Below are 15,803 nucleotides of genomic sequence, written 5' to 3' on the forward strand. Positions count from 1 at the left end.
ACAATTTCATTTTGGTACAGTGACTCTTTGTATTCCTTCCATCTTTTTTTGATGCTTTCTGAATCATTCAATATTTTGACCATAGAGTCCTCAATTTGGCAAGTCGAGGCTTGAATTTTTTTCTTACATTCCCTCAGCTTGAGGAATGCTAAGCTTGTTCTTCCCTTTAGATTTTCTAACTCCAGGTCTTTGCACATTTTGTTATAATATTTGACTTTTTCTTCTCAAGCTGCCTCTTGAAATTTTCTATTCAACTCTTTTATCTCCTAATTTCTTCCATTTGTGTTAGCATCTCTATGCTACAGAGCAAGTTTCAGAGTATCTTCTGACATCCATTTTGTTCTGTTCCTTCTTACTTGTCTTCTTAATGACTTTTTGCTTTCTTCTTGTATGGTGTTCTTGATGACATCCCACAACTCTTCTGGTCTTCAGTCCTTAGTGTCTAATGCATCAAATCTGTTCTTGAGATGATCTCTAAATTCAGATGGAATATATATGTTCAACATCATATTTTGGCTCTCCTGGACTTGTTTTAATTTTTTTCAGCTTCAGCCTGACCCTGCATATGAGCAATTGATGATCTGTTCCATAGTCTGCCCTGGCCTTGTTTTAGCTGATAATTAGGAGTTTTTCTACTTTCTCTTTCCTCAGATGTAGTCAGTTTGATTTCTGTGTATTCCATCTGGTTAGGCCCAGGTGCATAACCATCTTTCATGTTGTTTAAAAAAGGTATTTTCAATGAAGAAGTCATTGGTGTTACAAAATTTTATCATGCAATCTCTACATGTAGAGGTGGCCATATTTATAAGGTATAAGGCTAATTAACAACATGTGACATGCAGATGACACAGCTTTGCTTGCTAAAACAAAGAGGACTTGAAGTCCTTACTAATAAAGATCAGAAACTACAACCTTCAGTATGGATTAAACAACATAGAGAAAACATGAATCTTCACCACTGGAAAAATAAGCAGCAACATGAAAACTCAAAAAAATACCGAAGTTGTCAAGGATTTCCTTTTACTTAACGCCACAATTAACACTGGAGTCCAGCTATGGTACTGTAAGATAAGCACTGGACTGCTAACCACAAGGTTGGTAGTTCAAACCAATTGTTCTTTGGAAACCCTATACAGGGTGAACACAAATGGAAGCAGCAGTCCAAGAAATCAAATGACATATTACATTGGACTAATCTGTGGCAAAACCCTTCTTTAAAGTGTTAAAAAGCTAAGCGGTCACTTTAAGGAGTAAGGTATTCCTGACCCAAGTCATGGCAATTTCAATCCTCTCATATTTGTGTGGATTCCTGGTGTGGCACTGTGGGTTAATGCGCCAGACTGTAAAACTGCAAGGTCAGCGGTTCAAGCTCACCAGCTGCTCCTTAAGAACCCTATACAGGGTCACTATGGGTAGGAATCGACTCGACAGCACTTAACAACAACGACATGTGAAAACTGGATAATGAATAAGGAAAACCAAAGATGTGTTACATTAGAGATTGGCAAAGACTATTGAATATACAAAAAACTGCTAGAGAATAAATCTGTCTTGAAAGTACAATCACAATGTTCCTTAGAGACAAGGATAGTGAGACTTCACCTAATTACTTCCAAGGTTTTATGTGCTAAAGAAGGACATCATGTGTGGTACAGGATCAGCAAAAACGAGAAAGGCCCTCAACAAGCTGGACTGTCACAGTGGCTCCCCCTGTAGTAACTGTGAAGAAGGTACAGGACTAGATAGCAGTTCAGTCTGGTGTATATAGTAATAAGGTCAGTACAAATTAGAATCAAATCAACTGCATCTAAAACAACCTAACAAGTCCTCAGGTCATTTTCCTATTATGTTAAGCTAAGTTTCTAATTTGATTCTGAACCTAACTTTGCCTAATTTTGGCCTTTTCTAGGAACGTAACCTTGTCTAGTTTTTCCTTTAAATTTCATATAAATGAAACTTTTTAGTATGATCTTTCATATTTGCTTTGATGCAACTTTTTGTATATTCATTCATGCAGTTGCATGTTGTAGTTAAGCGCCATCAATTCAGTACCGACTCATAGTGACCCTATGTACAACAGAATGAAGCACTGCCCAATCCTGGACCAACCTCACAATTGTTGCCACACTTGAACCCACTGACGGTGCCACTTTGCCAATCCATCTCACCAGAGGTCTTCCTCTTTTCCTCTGACCCTCTACCTTACCAAACATGGTATGTTCTCCAGAGACTGGTCCCTCCTGACAATATGTCCAAAGTATGAGAGATGAAGTTTGGCCATCCTAGCCTCCAAGGAGCACTTTGGATGCACTTCGTCCAACATAGATCTGTTTGGTCTTCTGGCAGCTCATGGCACTTTCAATACTCTCCTCCAACACCATAACTCAAAAGCATCAATCCTTCTATGGTCTTCCTTATTCACTGTTCAGCTTTCACGTGCATATGAAGTTACTGAAAATACCATGGCTTGGATCTGGTGCACTTTAGTCTTCAGACTGACGTCTTTGCTCTTCAACACTTTAAAAAGGTCTTGTCCAGTAGATTTACCTAATGCAATACATTTGATTTCTTGACTGCTGCTTCTGTGAGTGTTGATGGTTGATCCAAGATGAAGTCCTTGACAACTTCAGTCTTTTCTCCTTTGATAAGAATGTTGTATATTGGTCCAGTGGTAAGGAGTTTTGTTTTCTTTACATTGAGATGCAAACCATACTAAAAGCTGTGGTCTTTGATCTTCATCAGTATTTTAAGTCGTCTTCACTTTCAGCAAGCAAGCAGTTGCATATAATGCAAAAAATCCAGTTTTGGAGTCAATTCTTACACGCATAGATGACTATAGGACAAAGTAGAACTGCTTCATAGAATTTTTTATGCTGTAAATCCTTACAAAAGCTGACTGTCACATCTTCCTAACATTTTTTTTTTCTGTTTTATTGTTGTATTCCATTGCATGAGTTTACCACAGATTGTTTATCCATTCACCAGTGCTTTTCTTGAATCTACTGAAACACTCATATAGGTTTTTCCTTTTATTCTATTAACATCATGAACTACACTGATCGATTTTCAGATGTTAACCTAATTTTGCATTTCCAGGATAAACTCCAGTTGATCACAATGATTCTCGATTCTTCTTCTTAAATGTTGGATTTGAATGACCGAAGTTTTTCAGGAATTTTGTGTCTATGTTTACAAAGGATATTGGTTTGTAGCTTTCTCTTTTGAGGTCTCTCACTAGTTTTAGTTTCATAGTAAAACTGGCTTTTTAAAGATAGTTCGTTTCTGCCTTGACTGTTAAAATGCTTTGCAAAACTTTTAAGAAACAAATCAAGCACAAAATGTGGCATTGTGGACCCTGTGCCTGATCAACAAAATGGCATTGTCACTACCCCCAAGTAGCACTGAATAAAACAAGTCTTTATTACACCTAGAGACTCCCCACCCTTACCCCCACCCCTGCTTTCGGCCTCCCCCCTCAATTTTAGGTTTCAGGAAAAACTCCATAACCCCACCCATTGAAAACTCGCCAGAATTGCCAGAATTGTACCCAGGACCACATGGCCTTGCCTTAAATACCCCAGTCTGTAAGAATCAGGCAGGCTCTTGGTCTCTTTTTTTGGTGACTTAGAATACCCCCTCCCAAGTTTACTCTTAATAAACCTGCCTGCTTTTGAAGCCAAGACTCTCTCCTCCTTTCTTTTTTATTTCTTACAGTGGGTATCATTTAAATATATTTGAAATATAAAATAATCGGTACATTGTCCCCCTAATTTCCATAGCAATCATGGCCTATTCATCTTCAAGGCTAGCTTGAAATTGGCTGAATTAGAGTGAATTGTAATCACAGATTTCTGGAAAATTAGAGTTAAGCAATTTTAGAGACTATGGTGGTGGTAGAGTGCCGGGGAGTCAGTTCTAAACCATAGCAACCCTATATAGGATTTCTGAGGCTTTAAATTTTTACGGGAACAGAAAGCTTCATCTTTCTCCCCCAAACAGCTAGTAGTTTCAAACTACTGGCCTTGAGGTTAGCGAACCAACTCATAACCATTACGCTACCAGAGACTATAGTCACTAGATATCTAGAGGAGGAAATGGAGACCCTTAGAAATTGCTAGACTCTTCCAGAACTGAGTACCTTCCCATCGCTTATAGACCTCCATCATGTAACATTTATTACCAGCCTTTATGAGTAGCACAAGTATCAAGTGCCTTCGTGTACATACTCACTTTATAAAGTTAATATGTTCATCCTTAATCTTTGTCCTGCCTAGGCCGGCCTATGCTGTTCTTACCGACACAATCCAGAAGTGCAGCGGCAAAACAATAAAACTTCACGTTTGTGTGGCCTGGGGGTTACAAGTTGAACCGGGCATGCTCAGTCGCCGGGCAGATTTTTCGGTGAAGTGGAAACTACAACTGGGCTAACAGTGCGCGCGGAGGTGGGAGTGTCCTCGTGGAATTTAGAACGTTACGGTGGCCAATGGGGCCTCGCTGCCGGCTGTCGAGGCTTCTCATAGGAGGAGTGGAGAGGCGAGCGAGTACAGGGGCTTGGAGTGAGCTAAGGAGGTGCGGGTCGGGGAAGGCCAGGCTAAGCCGTGCCCTGCGCGTGAGCAGCTACAGTGGTGGTGGCAGCATCCAGAGGCGGCAGCAACAGTTCCAGCCCGTTGCTTTACTTTTTGCTGTACGAACACAGTCATCATGCCGAAGAGAAAGGTAAGACTTACCAAAAGAGATTTCAAAGGCCTTTAAAAATTGTATTTACAGCAAATCCTGCCATTGTAATGGATTGCGCTGAATGTGCGTGTAGTAAAATGGATCCTCTTTGCTTCTCCACACTTGTTTTCAGATGTCTGTTGCAGGCATTTCTTCTTCCCTCCCCTAACCCCCTCCGTCCGCCTCGATCTCTAACTATTACTTTCTCAAAGCGACACGGCTTTCCCTCTTTATGAACTCATTCTCCCTGGAATGGTTTCCACCTCTTACGACAAGAACCACCAGAGGCTTTCTATTCCCCCTTCTAAGAGGGAAGTTCCTCTTTGCAAACTGCTAGGCTTTGGATAAGTAGAGGGAAAACAGCGAGGGGGTAAAAACAAGTAAAAGCATAGGGAGATGGGGAGGGGTAGGTGGGCGGAGGCGCAAATAAATCGGGCAGATGTTGGCAGTTATTCCCATGTGGGCTGTGCCCACTACTGGGTGCGCCGTGATGGCCATGAAGCTAAGGGAGAGAGAGGGAAAGCCATGTTTAAAACAGCGCTCACTCTCCTGATCCCCTCCGTGGCTGCAGACCCGTATGTACCAACTCAAGTGTCAATCAAGATTGGGGTTGGCGCGGGCGGAGCCCCAGCGGCCTGGACCTGCCCGCTGATCTCCGCGGGAGCCACGGAGTTGGCTGCCGGGAAGATGGGACGGCGCCCGTGGCTCTTACTGTGGCGGCTGCACTGCAGGGCCCGCCACCTCCGCCCTGGCGGTTTGAATCCACTCTGAAGTCGGGAAGGCGGGGTCTGCGCTCTCCTGCACCCCTCTGCGTGTAGAGGGGACTGGGGTCATTTTAGTCACGTCTTCTGCCCTTTGCAGACTGTTCCCCCTTCTTTGTGGCCCAGCAACCACGCACGGGAAGGTATTCCTCCCTTGGGGTAGACAGCGACTTGTTATTGTCCCAGAGAAGGAAGAGAAGGAGGCACTCCATGCAGAGAAAACCGTCTTGTGGCGGCTGGTTCCCTACGTAATGTTGTGCATCCTCCTAACCACCTTCCCCAGTATTAACCAGTCTGGGAATTCAGTTTGAAGCATACTTACAAATAATATACTGCTTTATTGGCTAAAGTGTGGTCTAATTTATGTGTGTGAATGAATGCATTATTATAAAATATTTAAGTTTTTTAAGTTCAAAAGATTTTCCTATTTATCTGCCTTTACTAAGAATTTGTTGGAAACTTGTCTTCTATCCACTTTCTAAAAAGGGTAATAATTAGAACTGTCTTAAAAATCTTATAGTTTATGGGTGCCTGGGTTGCACAGACCATATAGCCCTGGACTAACAAACTAAAGGCACCTGGGGGCGATACAGGAGATTTAGCAATCTGCTTCTGATAAATCAGCCATTGTACACATGGTTTATCATAAATCAAAATCGACCAGAGGCCAACTGCTGTTTTTTGTTTGTTTTTGTAAATGTAGTGTATTGTGCACATGTACTGTGTAACAAGTGTGACTTTGAATATCTTATTCATTCCTCAGAACACCTTGACAGGTTATCATCATTGAACTGGGAGTTAGATGAATTGTCCAATATCTCAACAGGCTAATACTATTAGGAAAGATTTAATCCGATGCTGTATATACTAAAGTCCGTATTCTCAACCATTCTCTTCGTTTAGTAGTGGGTCAAGAAGAGTTTAGGAAATTCAGAGATTCCTATCCTAAGAAGATAAACGGCATATTAAGGACATTAATACTTTAAATGTATTTAAACTTAATTTTCATAAAAGAACTGTAGTGGAATGAGGATATTAAAATAATGTGATCTTTTTCAGTATTTTCTCTGAGGGTTAAGGACTCGTAGAGTCAAATCTTCAAGGTTATAGAGGTAAGTGAGTTCCTGGGAATTACTATCAAAAGTTTAGATGAACAGTAAATTAAATGTGTATTCTTTATATATAATGGTACCTGAGACAGTGGATTAGGAGGTATTGGACTGCTAACTTCAGGGTTGGCAGTGCAAACCCACCAGCCACTCCACGGGAGAAAGATGAATCTGTTGTCTCCTATAAAGATTTCCAGTCTCAGAAACCCTATATAGGGTGGCTAGGAGTCAGAATTGACTTGATGGCAGTGGGGACGTAGTAGAACCAATTCTTTCTTGTTATTCAAGAGCTAGAGTTGGTGAAGTGATTACCTCTTAATTTCCCCACTGTCCACTACTTTCATGGAGACATAATTATGATTTCATTTCCCTTTGAATAAACTGGCCAGGCTTCCTGGGCCTTGAGACACATCTGTGTACCAGCACCTGTGTGTCATCCATCCCTCAGGACATCAGAAAATGTCCATGATTAATAGGAAAATATATCATGTATACCTGGAGCTCAAAGTCCTGAGTTGATACCTGGACAGGAGCAACAACAAATTAAACGTGGCTATCCTTGGAAATGCTAGACAGAGTCGTTGCTGTGAGTAGGAAGCAACTCAACGGCACTTAACAACAACAATCATGACCATCCTATGTTTCAGTCAAACCTTGGAGACGTCTCATGGAATGCTGGAGTTCACTAGGCTTACATGGGAACCACTGTCATTAGGTATAGTCTCTCTTCCAAAGAAAAGATCCTAGGACGCATTCATAGGTCTTCAAGATCTGTAATGCAGGGGTAACTGCCAAAGCATTTACATACTACTACACAATATTTTTCATGACTAAAAACTGAAAAGTAAACATTTTAATAAGTTTTAAAAGCACCCCACAATGTGGGGTTTTTTTTTTTTGCCATCTCGGCCCCTTGTTTGTACCTTTTTGCAGAAATCAAGAGTGATTATTTAAAGAGTAACAGAGTAAGCTGTTGTGCAGAAATAAAACCAATAACATCTAGAGGCCTCTTGTTGTTAAATGTCATGAGTTGGTTCCAGCTCATAGCAACCCTGTATAGGCTTCCCACTGAGTAAATAATGGGTATGAACTGCTGACCTTGGTATTAGCAGTCCTGTATTTATCCTACAGAACCGCACCAAGACTCCTCTAGAATCCTTTTGTTCTACTTCTTAAGTGCTGTCAAGTCCATTCAGACTCATAGCAACCCTGTATAGGATCTGAGGCTATAAATCTCCGTGGGAGCAGAACGCCTCACTCATCTTTTTCCCACTCATAGCAACCCTGTATAGGGTTTCACAGGCGCAGCTGGTGGTCTCAAACTGCTGATCTTGTGGTTCGAAGCCCAGTACTTAACCCTAAAGAACCATAGTGCTCCCTCTAGAGTCCTGTTGTTGTTGTTGTTAAGCGCTGTCAAGTCAGTTGCAACTCACAACGACCCTGTGTAGGGTTTTTGAGGAGCAGCTAGTGGGTTTGAACTTCAGACCTTTTGATTCTCAGTCCAGTGTTGATCCACAGCACCACACCAGAAGTCTTCTAGAGTTCTTGTTGTTAAATGCCATCAAGTTGGTTCTGACCATAGCAACCCTGTGTAGGATTTCTGAGGAACATCTGGTAAGCTTGAACCACCGACCTTGTGGTTCAAACCAACTTTGCAGTCCAGTGCATTAACCCACAGCACCACACCATACAGAGTCCTAGCACTGTTTAAAAACCACAGGGATACACAATCTGTGCTCACACAGCTTCAATTTAATTCATTGCTCTTATGGAAATTATAAGGAGCTCTGGTAGCGCAGTGGTTACGAATCGGGTTGAGAATCTCATGGTCAGCAGTTCGAAACTACCAGCTGTTCCACGGGAGAAAGATGAGGCTTTCCGCTCCCGTAAAGAATTACAGCCTCGGAAACCCTGTACAGGGTCGCTATGAGTCGGAACTGACTCCACGGCACATAACAACAACAACAACAACATGGAAATTATGGAGTCTTGGTGTGGCACTGTAGAACAAACACTGAACCTTAAGGTCAGTTTGAACTGCACGATAGGTGCTTCAAACTTACCAGACACTCCTTGGAAACCTCAGTCAGGGTCGCTATGAGTCAGAACCGACTCGACGGCACTTAACAACAACAATAATGGAACTTACCCAAGTTCTAGTGTGGTGCTATAGGATAATCACTGGACTGGTAACCTCAAGTTTGGCACTTCAAATGCTCCTCGGAAACTATGAGTTTCTGTTTGTCAAAACCAACTTGACAGCATTTAACAACAACATGGAACATAAATATAATTTAATTAAAAATTCACTGCCGTCTGGTTGATTCCAGCTCATTGAAACTTTGAGACTAAATCTCCACAGGAATAGAAACTCATCTTCCTCCCACAGCACCGCCAGGGCTCAGTTAGGTGTTATAAAACAATGAATAACATTACAGTGGTTTGTATTTTATAGAATATTTAGGCGCTGTGGGCTAATGCGTCAGACTGTGAAGTCGTTTGAACTGCAAGGTCGGCGGTTCAAGTTCACCAGCTTCTCCTTGGAAACCCTAATTGACTCAACGGCACTTAACAACATAGTGTATATTCTAAAATCTAATATTTTCCTGCTCTATACTAGGATGAAGGAGCTCTGGTAGCGTAGTGGTTACGTGTCAGACTGCTAACCTCATGGTCAGCCGTTCGGAACTACTAGCAGTTCTGCAGGAGAAAAATGAGGCTTTCTGCTCCCATAAAGATTTACAGCCTCAGAAACCCTATGCACGGTCACTATGAGTCAGAATTGACTCCACGGCACACTACCACCACCACCACCATACTAGGATGAGGTCCCTAAGTGGTACAGATGTTTGTTTTGTGTTAGACTACTAACTAAAAAGTTGGGGGTTCATACCCACCCAGAAGTATTGTGGAAAAATGTCCCGATGATTTGTTTCCATTAAGGTCACAGCTAAGAAAACTCTTTGGGGCAGTTCTGCTCTCTAACACATGAGGTTACAATCAACGGGAATCAACAGCATGCCAACAGGGCATTTATAGTCTAGGACTGATAAGCAAAAAAGGTTGGATTCGGGATGGTCCTGTAAGTTGGTTCTGACTCATGGCAATCCAATGTGTACAGAGCATACTGGTTTCCAAGGGTGTGACCTTTCAGACATAGGTGGGCATGCCTGTCTCCTGAGGTATCTCTGGGTGTGTTCAACTGCCAACCCTTCAGCTAGTAGTGAAGCAATTAATTGGGCTGTTGTTATTGTTAAAGTGCTGTCCAGTTGGTTCTGACTCATAGGGACTCTGTTTAGGGTTTCCAAGCCTTTAAATCTTTGCGGAAGCAGAAAGCCTCTACTTTCTCCTGCAGAGCAGCTGGTGGGCTCAAACCACCGACCTTGTCATTCACAATCCAGTGCTTGTTTTATGTAGCCACCACATTCTCCTCAAGGCCATAATATCTATTGTATATATAAATATAATATGCTTTTATGGTATTTCCCAGTCCTATCTTTGTCAGTTTTATCTAGGTGTTTACATATGATAGCATTAAACCAAGTATTTTTTGGTTTTATTTGCTTTTAACTGAGATAGTGTTTTTTGAAGCAGTCCAGCCCCTGAGAGTGAGCAGTTCTTCATTCCTATTAATCTCTTTCTGAGTTGATGAGATTTAAATAAAGTGTGTATGACCTAGAGGGTAGTAGGTTACCATCAATTGATAACAGTATGGACTCAGGTGGTAGTGGGACAATGAGTAACTGAGTTCTAGGCTATTCAGATCAGACCCCACGTGCTTGCAGTGTTCGCATTGCTATGTAATGACCTGATGTTCTATAAACGGTATCAGCCAGAATCTTTGCCCTGGAATGATTAGCAAGGACTAGCACATTTTTACATCCTTCCCTGACTCCCCAGCTCTGTTCATCACTCAACACTGTTGAAACTATCTAGTGTATCACATCTCTCAGAAACTCTCTAATGAGGCAGTTTTCCATAAATTGGAGATATAAGCAGCAATATCTGTTTACACTTAAAAAATAAAGGTTTAGGAAATAAAAAGCTGTCTTCTTCTACTTGGAAATTTGATATTAGGTCTGTTTTCTTAAAATTTAAAGGCTGGTAGTACTGTTGGGCTTGACACAGTAGATGCTAAATTCAGAATGCTAAAGTTTTATGATGAAGCTTTCAAAAGAATATCACTTATCATACACCAGTGGCAGAAGCAAAATTAAATTACAGATAAATTTAACTACAGGAAAATGGGTATTTTCAACATAGCAAAAGAAAAAATCCACTATTAACAAAATTTTAAAGTCTTTGAAGAACTGGCAAAAATATTTGCACGATGTACTACTGAAAAATGTTTACATTTTTTTCAAACATGAAGAACTCACACATATCCTTATAAAACAGATACATACATACATACTCAAATAGATAATCTATTGAGAAAAATGTTTTAAATTACTAGAAATCAAAAAAATATATACTATTAACATTAAAGAGAAGTGACTTTTTTTACCCAGGCTGTTTAGCAAAGATTGAAAGAATCATTGCCCCGGGTTAAGGAATATGGACAGACACGCCAACATTTTCACACAGTGTGGATGGACTATAATTGCCTTTTTTAGAAACATGCTTTAATGAGCTATGATTTAAGACCCACAAATTGCAGATAATTTTATGTACATAAACCCCGTATAATTCAAAGTGTATTATGGTATTGTAAATGGTTTATAGAGTTGTACATCCACTAGCATCAGTCCTTCACTCCAAAAACTTCCCTCATGTTGTTTATAATCAATCCCAAGTCCCTCCATAACCCTTAAAAGGTCCATCAATGTTGTACTTTATGTAAGTACCTTGTTCTTTTTTTTTATTGTTCACTAATATTCTGTTGGAGTCCTGGTGTGGCACTGTGGGTTAATATGCCAGACTGCAAAGCCATTTGAACTGCAAGGTTGGCGGTTCAGTTTCACCAGCTGCTCCTCCGAAACCCTATCCAGGGTCGCTTTAGGTTGGAACTGACTCAATGGCACTTAGTAACAACAATATTCTATTGTATAAATATACCACTTTTGTTTATCCTTTCTCAGGTTCATGGACATTTGGATTGAGTGATTATAAATAAACTGCCATTAATATTTGCTACCTGAACCTAGACTTTTTTGTTGTTGAAAATTTTGTAACGGCCCAAATAATTTCTTCTTTTGTTATGGTTGCTTCATGCCATCAAGTAGGTTCTGACTCATAGCAACACTATGTAGGGTTGCTGAGGAGCACCTGGTAGATTTGAACTGCGGACCTTGTGGTTTGCAATTCAGTGCTGATCCTACAGCGCCACTGGTAGTGTAGTGGTTACGAATCGGGCTGCGAACCTTAAGGTCCGCAGTTCGAAACTACCAGCTGCTCCGCGGGAGAAAGATGAGGCTTTCTACTCCCGTAAAGATTTACACCCTCGGAAACCCTGTACAGGGTCGCTATGGGTCGGAACCGACTTGATGGCACTTAACAACAACAACCTACAGCGCCACACTAGGAGTCCTCTTCTGTTGTGGGTCTGCTCAGATTTTCTGCTTAGGACTGTGTTAGCTTAGGTAGGTAGTGTGTTTCTAACTTGACCATTTCTTTTTTCAAATTTGTTAGAGTTTAGTTCTTTATAGTATTGTTTTTATTTCGGTTGGTTCTGTTGTAATGTCACCCATTTCATTTCTTATTAATATTTTTTGCATCTTCTCCTTCGTTTCCTTTGTATGATTTATTGGGACCAACTTCTAGTCTTATTATTGATTCTTTCTAATACTTGGCTATTTTCTGTTTCTTTTACTTCTGCTCTATATTACTTCTTTTCTTCTGGTGACTATAGGGATATGTTGCTGTTCTTTTTTGAATTCTTGGAGATGTTAGATTACAGAGTTGATTTGGGTTCTTCTTTTTACACGTGTGCATTGATTGCTATTGTACGGTGCTGCAGATTAATGCACCAGACTGTAAGGTCAGTTTGAACTGCAGGGTCAGCATTTCAAGCTCACTAGCTGCTCCTCAGAAACCCTATACAGGGTCACTATAAGTCAGAACCGACTCGAAGGCACTTAACATTACAACAGCAACAATTAATTTTTATAAATTACCCTCTGAGCACTACTTTTGCTACTTCCCAAAGATTTTGGTATGTTGTATTTTCGTTCTTGTTTGATTCAAGAATTTTTTTCCCCATTTTTATTTCTCCTATTATCAGTAGTTTTTAAGTAGGACTCCTGATTGAAGTTATATATATATATATAAATTTTAGAGATTAGTCCCTTGTGTGATAGCCCATTGCCAAAAGTTTTTTTCCTAGTCTGTGGGCTCTCTTTTTGTGCTTTTGGTAAAGTCTTGAGAAGCAAATAAGTGTCTACTTTTTAGGATTTCACACTCCTTGTGTGGCACTGTAGGATTAGCACTGGATTTTGAACCACAAGGTCAGCAGTTCAAACCCACCAGCTGCTTCTCGGAAAGCCTGTATATGGTCACTAAGTCGGAACTGACTTGATGGCACTTAAGTTTTTAAGCATGGTGTTATTCGAGTTCCTTATGATTGATTTTTTTTTCTTCCTTTTGTTAATTTCTAATATTATACCATTGTGATTTGAGAAGATGCTTTGTAATATTTAATTGTTTTTAATTTATTGAGATTTGCTTTATTGCCTAACATTTAGTATGTTCTGCAGAATGTTGTGCTGCTTTTGGTTGGTGTTCTGTATATGTCTATGAGGTCATTCATGTGCTTGATTGTGTTGTTTAGTTCTCTCTGTGTCTTTGCTGAGTTTCTGATTGTTCTTTCTTTCATCAAACGCGCTGTATTAAAATCTACTATTGTTGTAAAGTCTATTTTTCTCTTCACTTTTGCTAAAGTTTGATTTATGTATTTTTAGACTTTTCATTGAGTGCATAGATATTAACTATGTCCTCTTTTTCAATTGACTCTTTAATCATTATATAATATCCTTCTCTTCTGCTGACTTATGCATTAAAATCAGTTTTATTAGAAATTAATATTGTCATTCCTATTTGTTTAAAATTGTCATTTGCTTGACACATTTTTTTCCACTCCGATTTTTAGTCATTTTCATCTTTGTGTTTAAAGTTTGTTTCTTGTAGATAGCATATTGATGGGTCTTCTTTTCTTATTCATCCTGCTACTTTCAGTCTCTTGACTGCTGTATTTAATCTTTAATCATTTACGTCCAGTGCAGTTATTGTTGTTGTTGTTGTTAGCGCTGTCAAGTTGGTTCCAACTCAGGGCAACCCTAGCGAATTTGAACCACAGACATTGCGATTCATACCGACCTTGTGGTCCAGTGCTTATCCTACAGCATCACACCAGGCCTCCCAGTATCATTATAGACAGTTATAACTTTAGTGCTGTCACGTTGCTATGGATTTTTGTTTTGTGCTTGGGTGCTGCTGGTTTCTTTGTTCCACATAATTTTCTGTGCCGAGTTCATTTTGTTTCTGTATATATGGAGAGAGAAAGGACGGGGCAAGAGGGGGAGAGTGAGAGAGATGGAAAAAAGGGAGAGAGAGGAGCTCTGGTAGCGTAGTGGTTACGAATTGGGTTGCTAACCTCAAGATAAGCAGTTCAAAACTGCCAGCTGTTCTGCGGGAGAAAGATGAGGCTTTCTGCTCCCGTAAAAATTTACAGCCTCGGAAACCCTGTACAGGCTCACTATGAGTCAGAACTGACTCCGGGGCACATAACCGCTATTGGTGTTGTTTTAGTGCTTATTAAATTTTTATGAGTTTCCTCTTATTTTTTTTTTTTTTAATGAGTAGATTAATTAAAACCACCCTGTAATTTATTAATTTCTTTGCAGGTTTAAAGCAATCCTTTCTATCTAAACATTGACTTGACTTCCTCTCCATTTAGAAGTTCTGTAACTATAATATTTTTTCCCTCTTTGTACTTTGTTTACAAATTTGTTTGAAAATTGATATCTCTGGTTCCCTATTGTCAATCTTTTAAGTTTGTTTTACTTCAACTCGTAGTCACTCCATGGGACAAAGTAGAATTGTCCCCCTCCCCCATAGAGTTTTATTGGCTTATAATCATTACAACAGCAGATCACCAGGCCCTTTTCCCTTGAAGCTGGAGGATGGGTTCAAACTGCCAGCCTTTCATTTAACAGCTGAGGACTTAACTGTTGCATCACTTGGGCTACTTGAATTTTAATTTACATTTCTATAATAACTAATGATAATGAGCATCATCTCATGTGCTTACTCTGGTATAAGGTATGTGTCAGGTGAAATGTCTGTTCAAGTACCTTGCTTTTTTTAATAGGGTCCTGCAACAATGATTTATTTTAGAAGGATCAGCATGAGGCTAGTCTCTATGAGGTAGAGTTTTGTTAAAGATATCCCAAACATCCAACTACTCTAACCCTCACCTCTGAACCAATAAATGACATCAAGATAAATGGAGAAAAGATTGAAGTTGTCAAAGACACCATTTTTCTCAGATCAACCATCAACACTCATGGAAGCAGCAGTCAAGAAATTAAACGACGTATTGCATTAGGCAATTCTGCTGCACAAGACCTCTTTAAAGTGTTGAAGAGCAAAGATGTCAGTTTGAGGACTCGGGTGTGCCTGACCTAAGCCATGGCATTTTTAATAATCTCATACTCACCTTAAAGTTGGAATGTGAATAAGGAAGACTGTAGAAGAATTGATGTATTTGAGTTGTGGTCTTGGAGAAGAATATTAAAAGTACCCTAGACTGCCAAAAGAAGAAGTACAGCCATAATGCTAATGAGAAGCCAGAATGACCAGACTTTGTCTCTCATACTTCGGACATATTGTCAGGAGGGACCAGTCCCTAAAGAAAAGCATATCATGTTTGGTAAAGTGGAAGGTCAGAGAAAAAGAGGAAGACCCCCAACAAGTTTCTATACCCCCAACAGTTTCTATAACCTTATGAGTCAACAATTTGGCATGAGTGAAGTGAATCCACCAGACTTACACAAAAACTGAGGGTTTGGTACTTGGCAGTTTCAACAACTGTATGAGCCATTTCCTTGATGGTCTGTGGGTTCTGTGAGATGTTGCAGTGAATTTCAGAACCATAAGACATGGGGAAGGATACTGAGTGGTGGAACAGTGGTTGATATCAGGTATTTTACAGTAGTATTTCTGTTGTTGTTAGGTGCCAGCTGAGTCAGTACAGACTCATAGTGACCCTGTTTTTGTG

The 15,803-nt window shown here is 40.2% G+C and overlaps 1 protein-coding gene across 1 annotated transcript in view; it reads left to right on the forward strand.

The window, feature by feature from the left end:
- The first annotated feature begins 4,519 nt into the window (after positions 1-4,519).
- The window catches only part of HMGN3 (high mobility group nucleosomal binding domain 3), a 58,768-nt gene continuing 47,484 nt past the window's right edge, over positions 4,520-15,803 (forward strand). The window contains 1 exon segment of the mRNA XM_006878411.1: positions 4,520-4,716. Coding sequence (XP_006878473.1) covers positions 4,702-4,716 — 15 coding nt within the window. The 5' untranslated portion in view covers positions 4,520-4,701.

The sequence above is a fragment of the Chrysochloris asiatica genome, unplaced genomic scaffold, assembly GCF_000296735.1.
Source record: "Chrysochloris asiatica unplaced genomic scaffold, ChrAsi1.0 scaffold00286, whole genome shotgun sequence".
NCBI lineage: Eukaryota > Metazoa > Chordata > Mammalia > Afrosoricida > Chrysochloridae > Chrysochloris > Chrysochloris asiatica.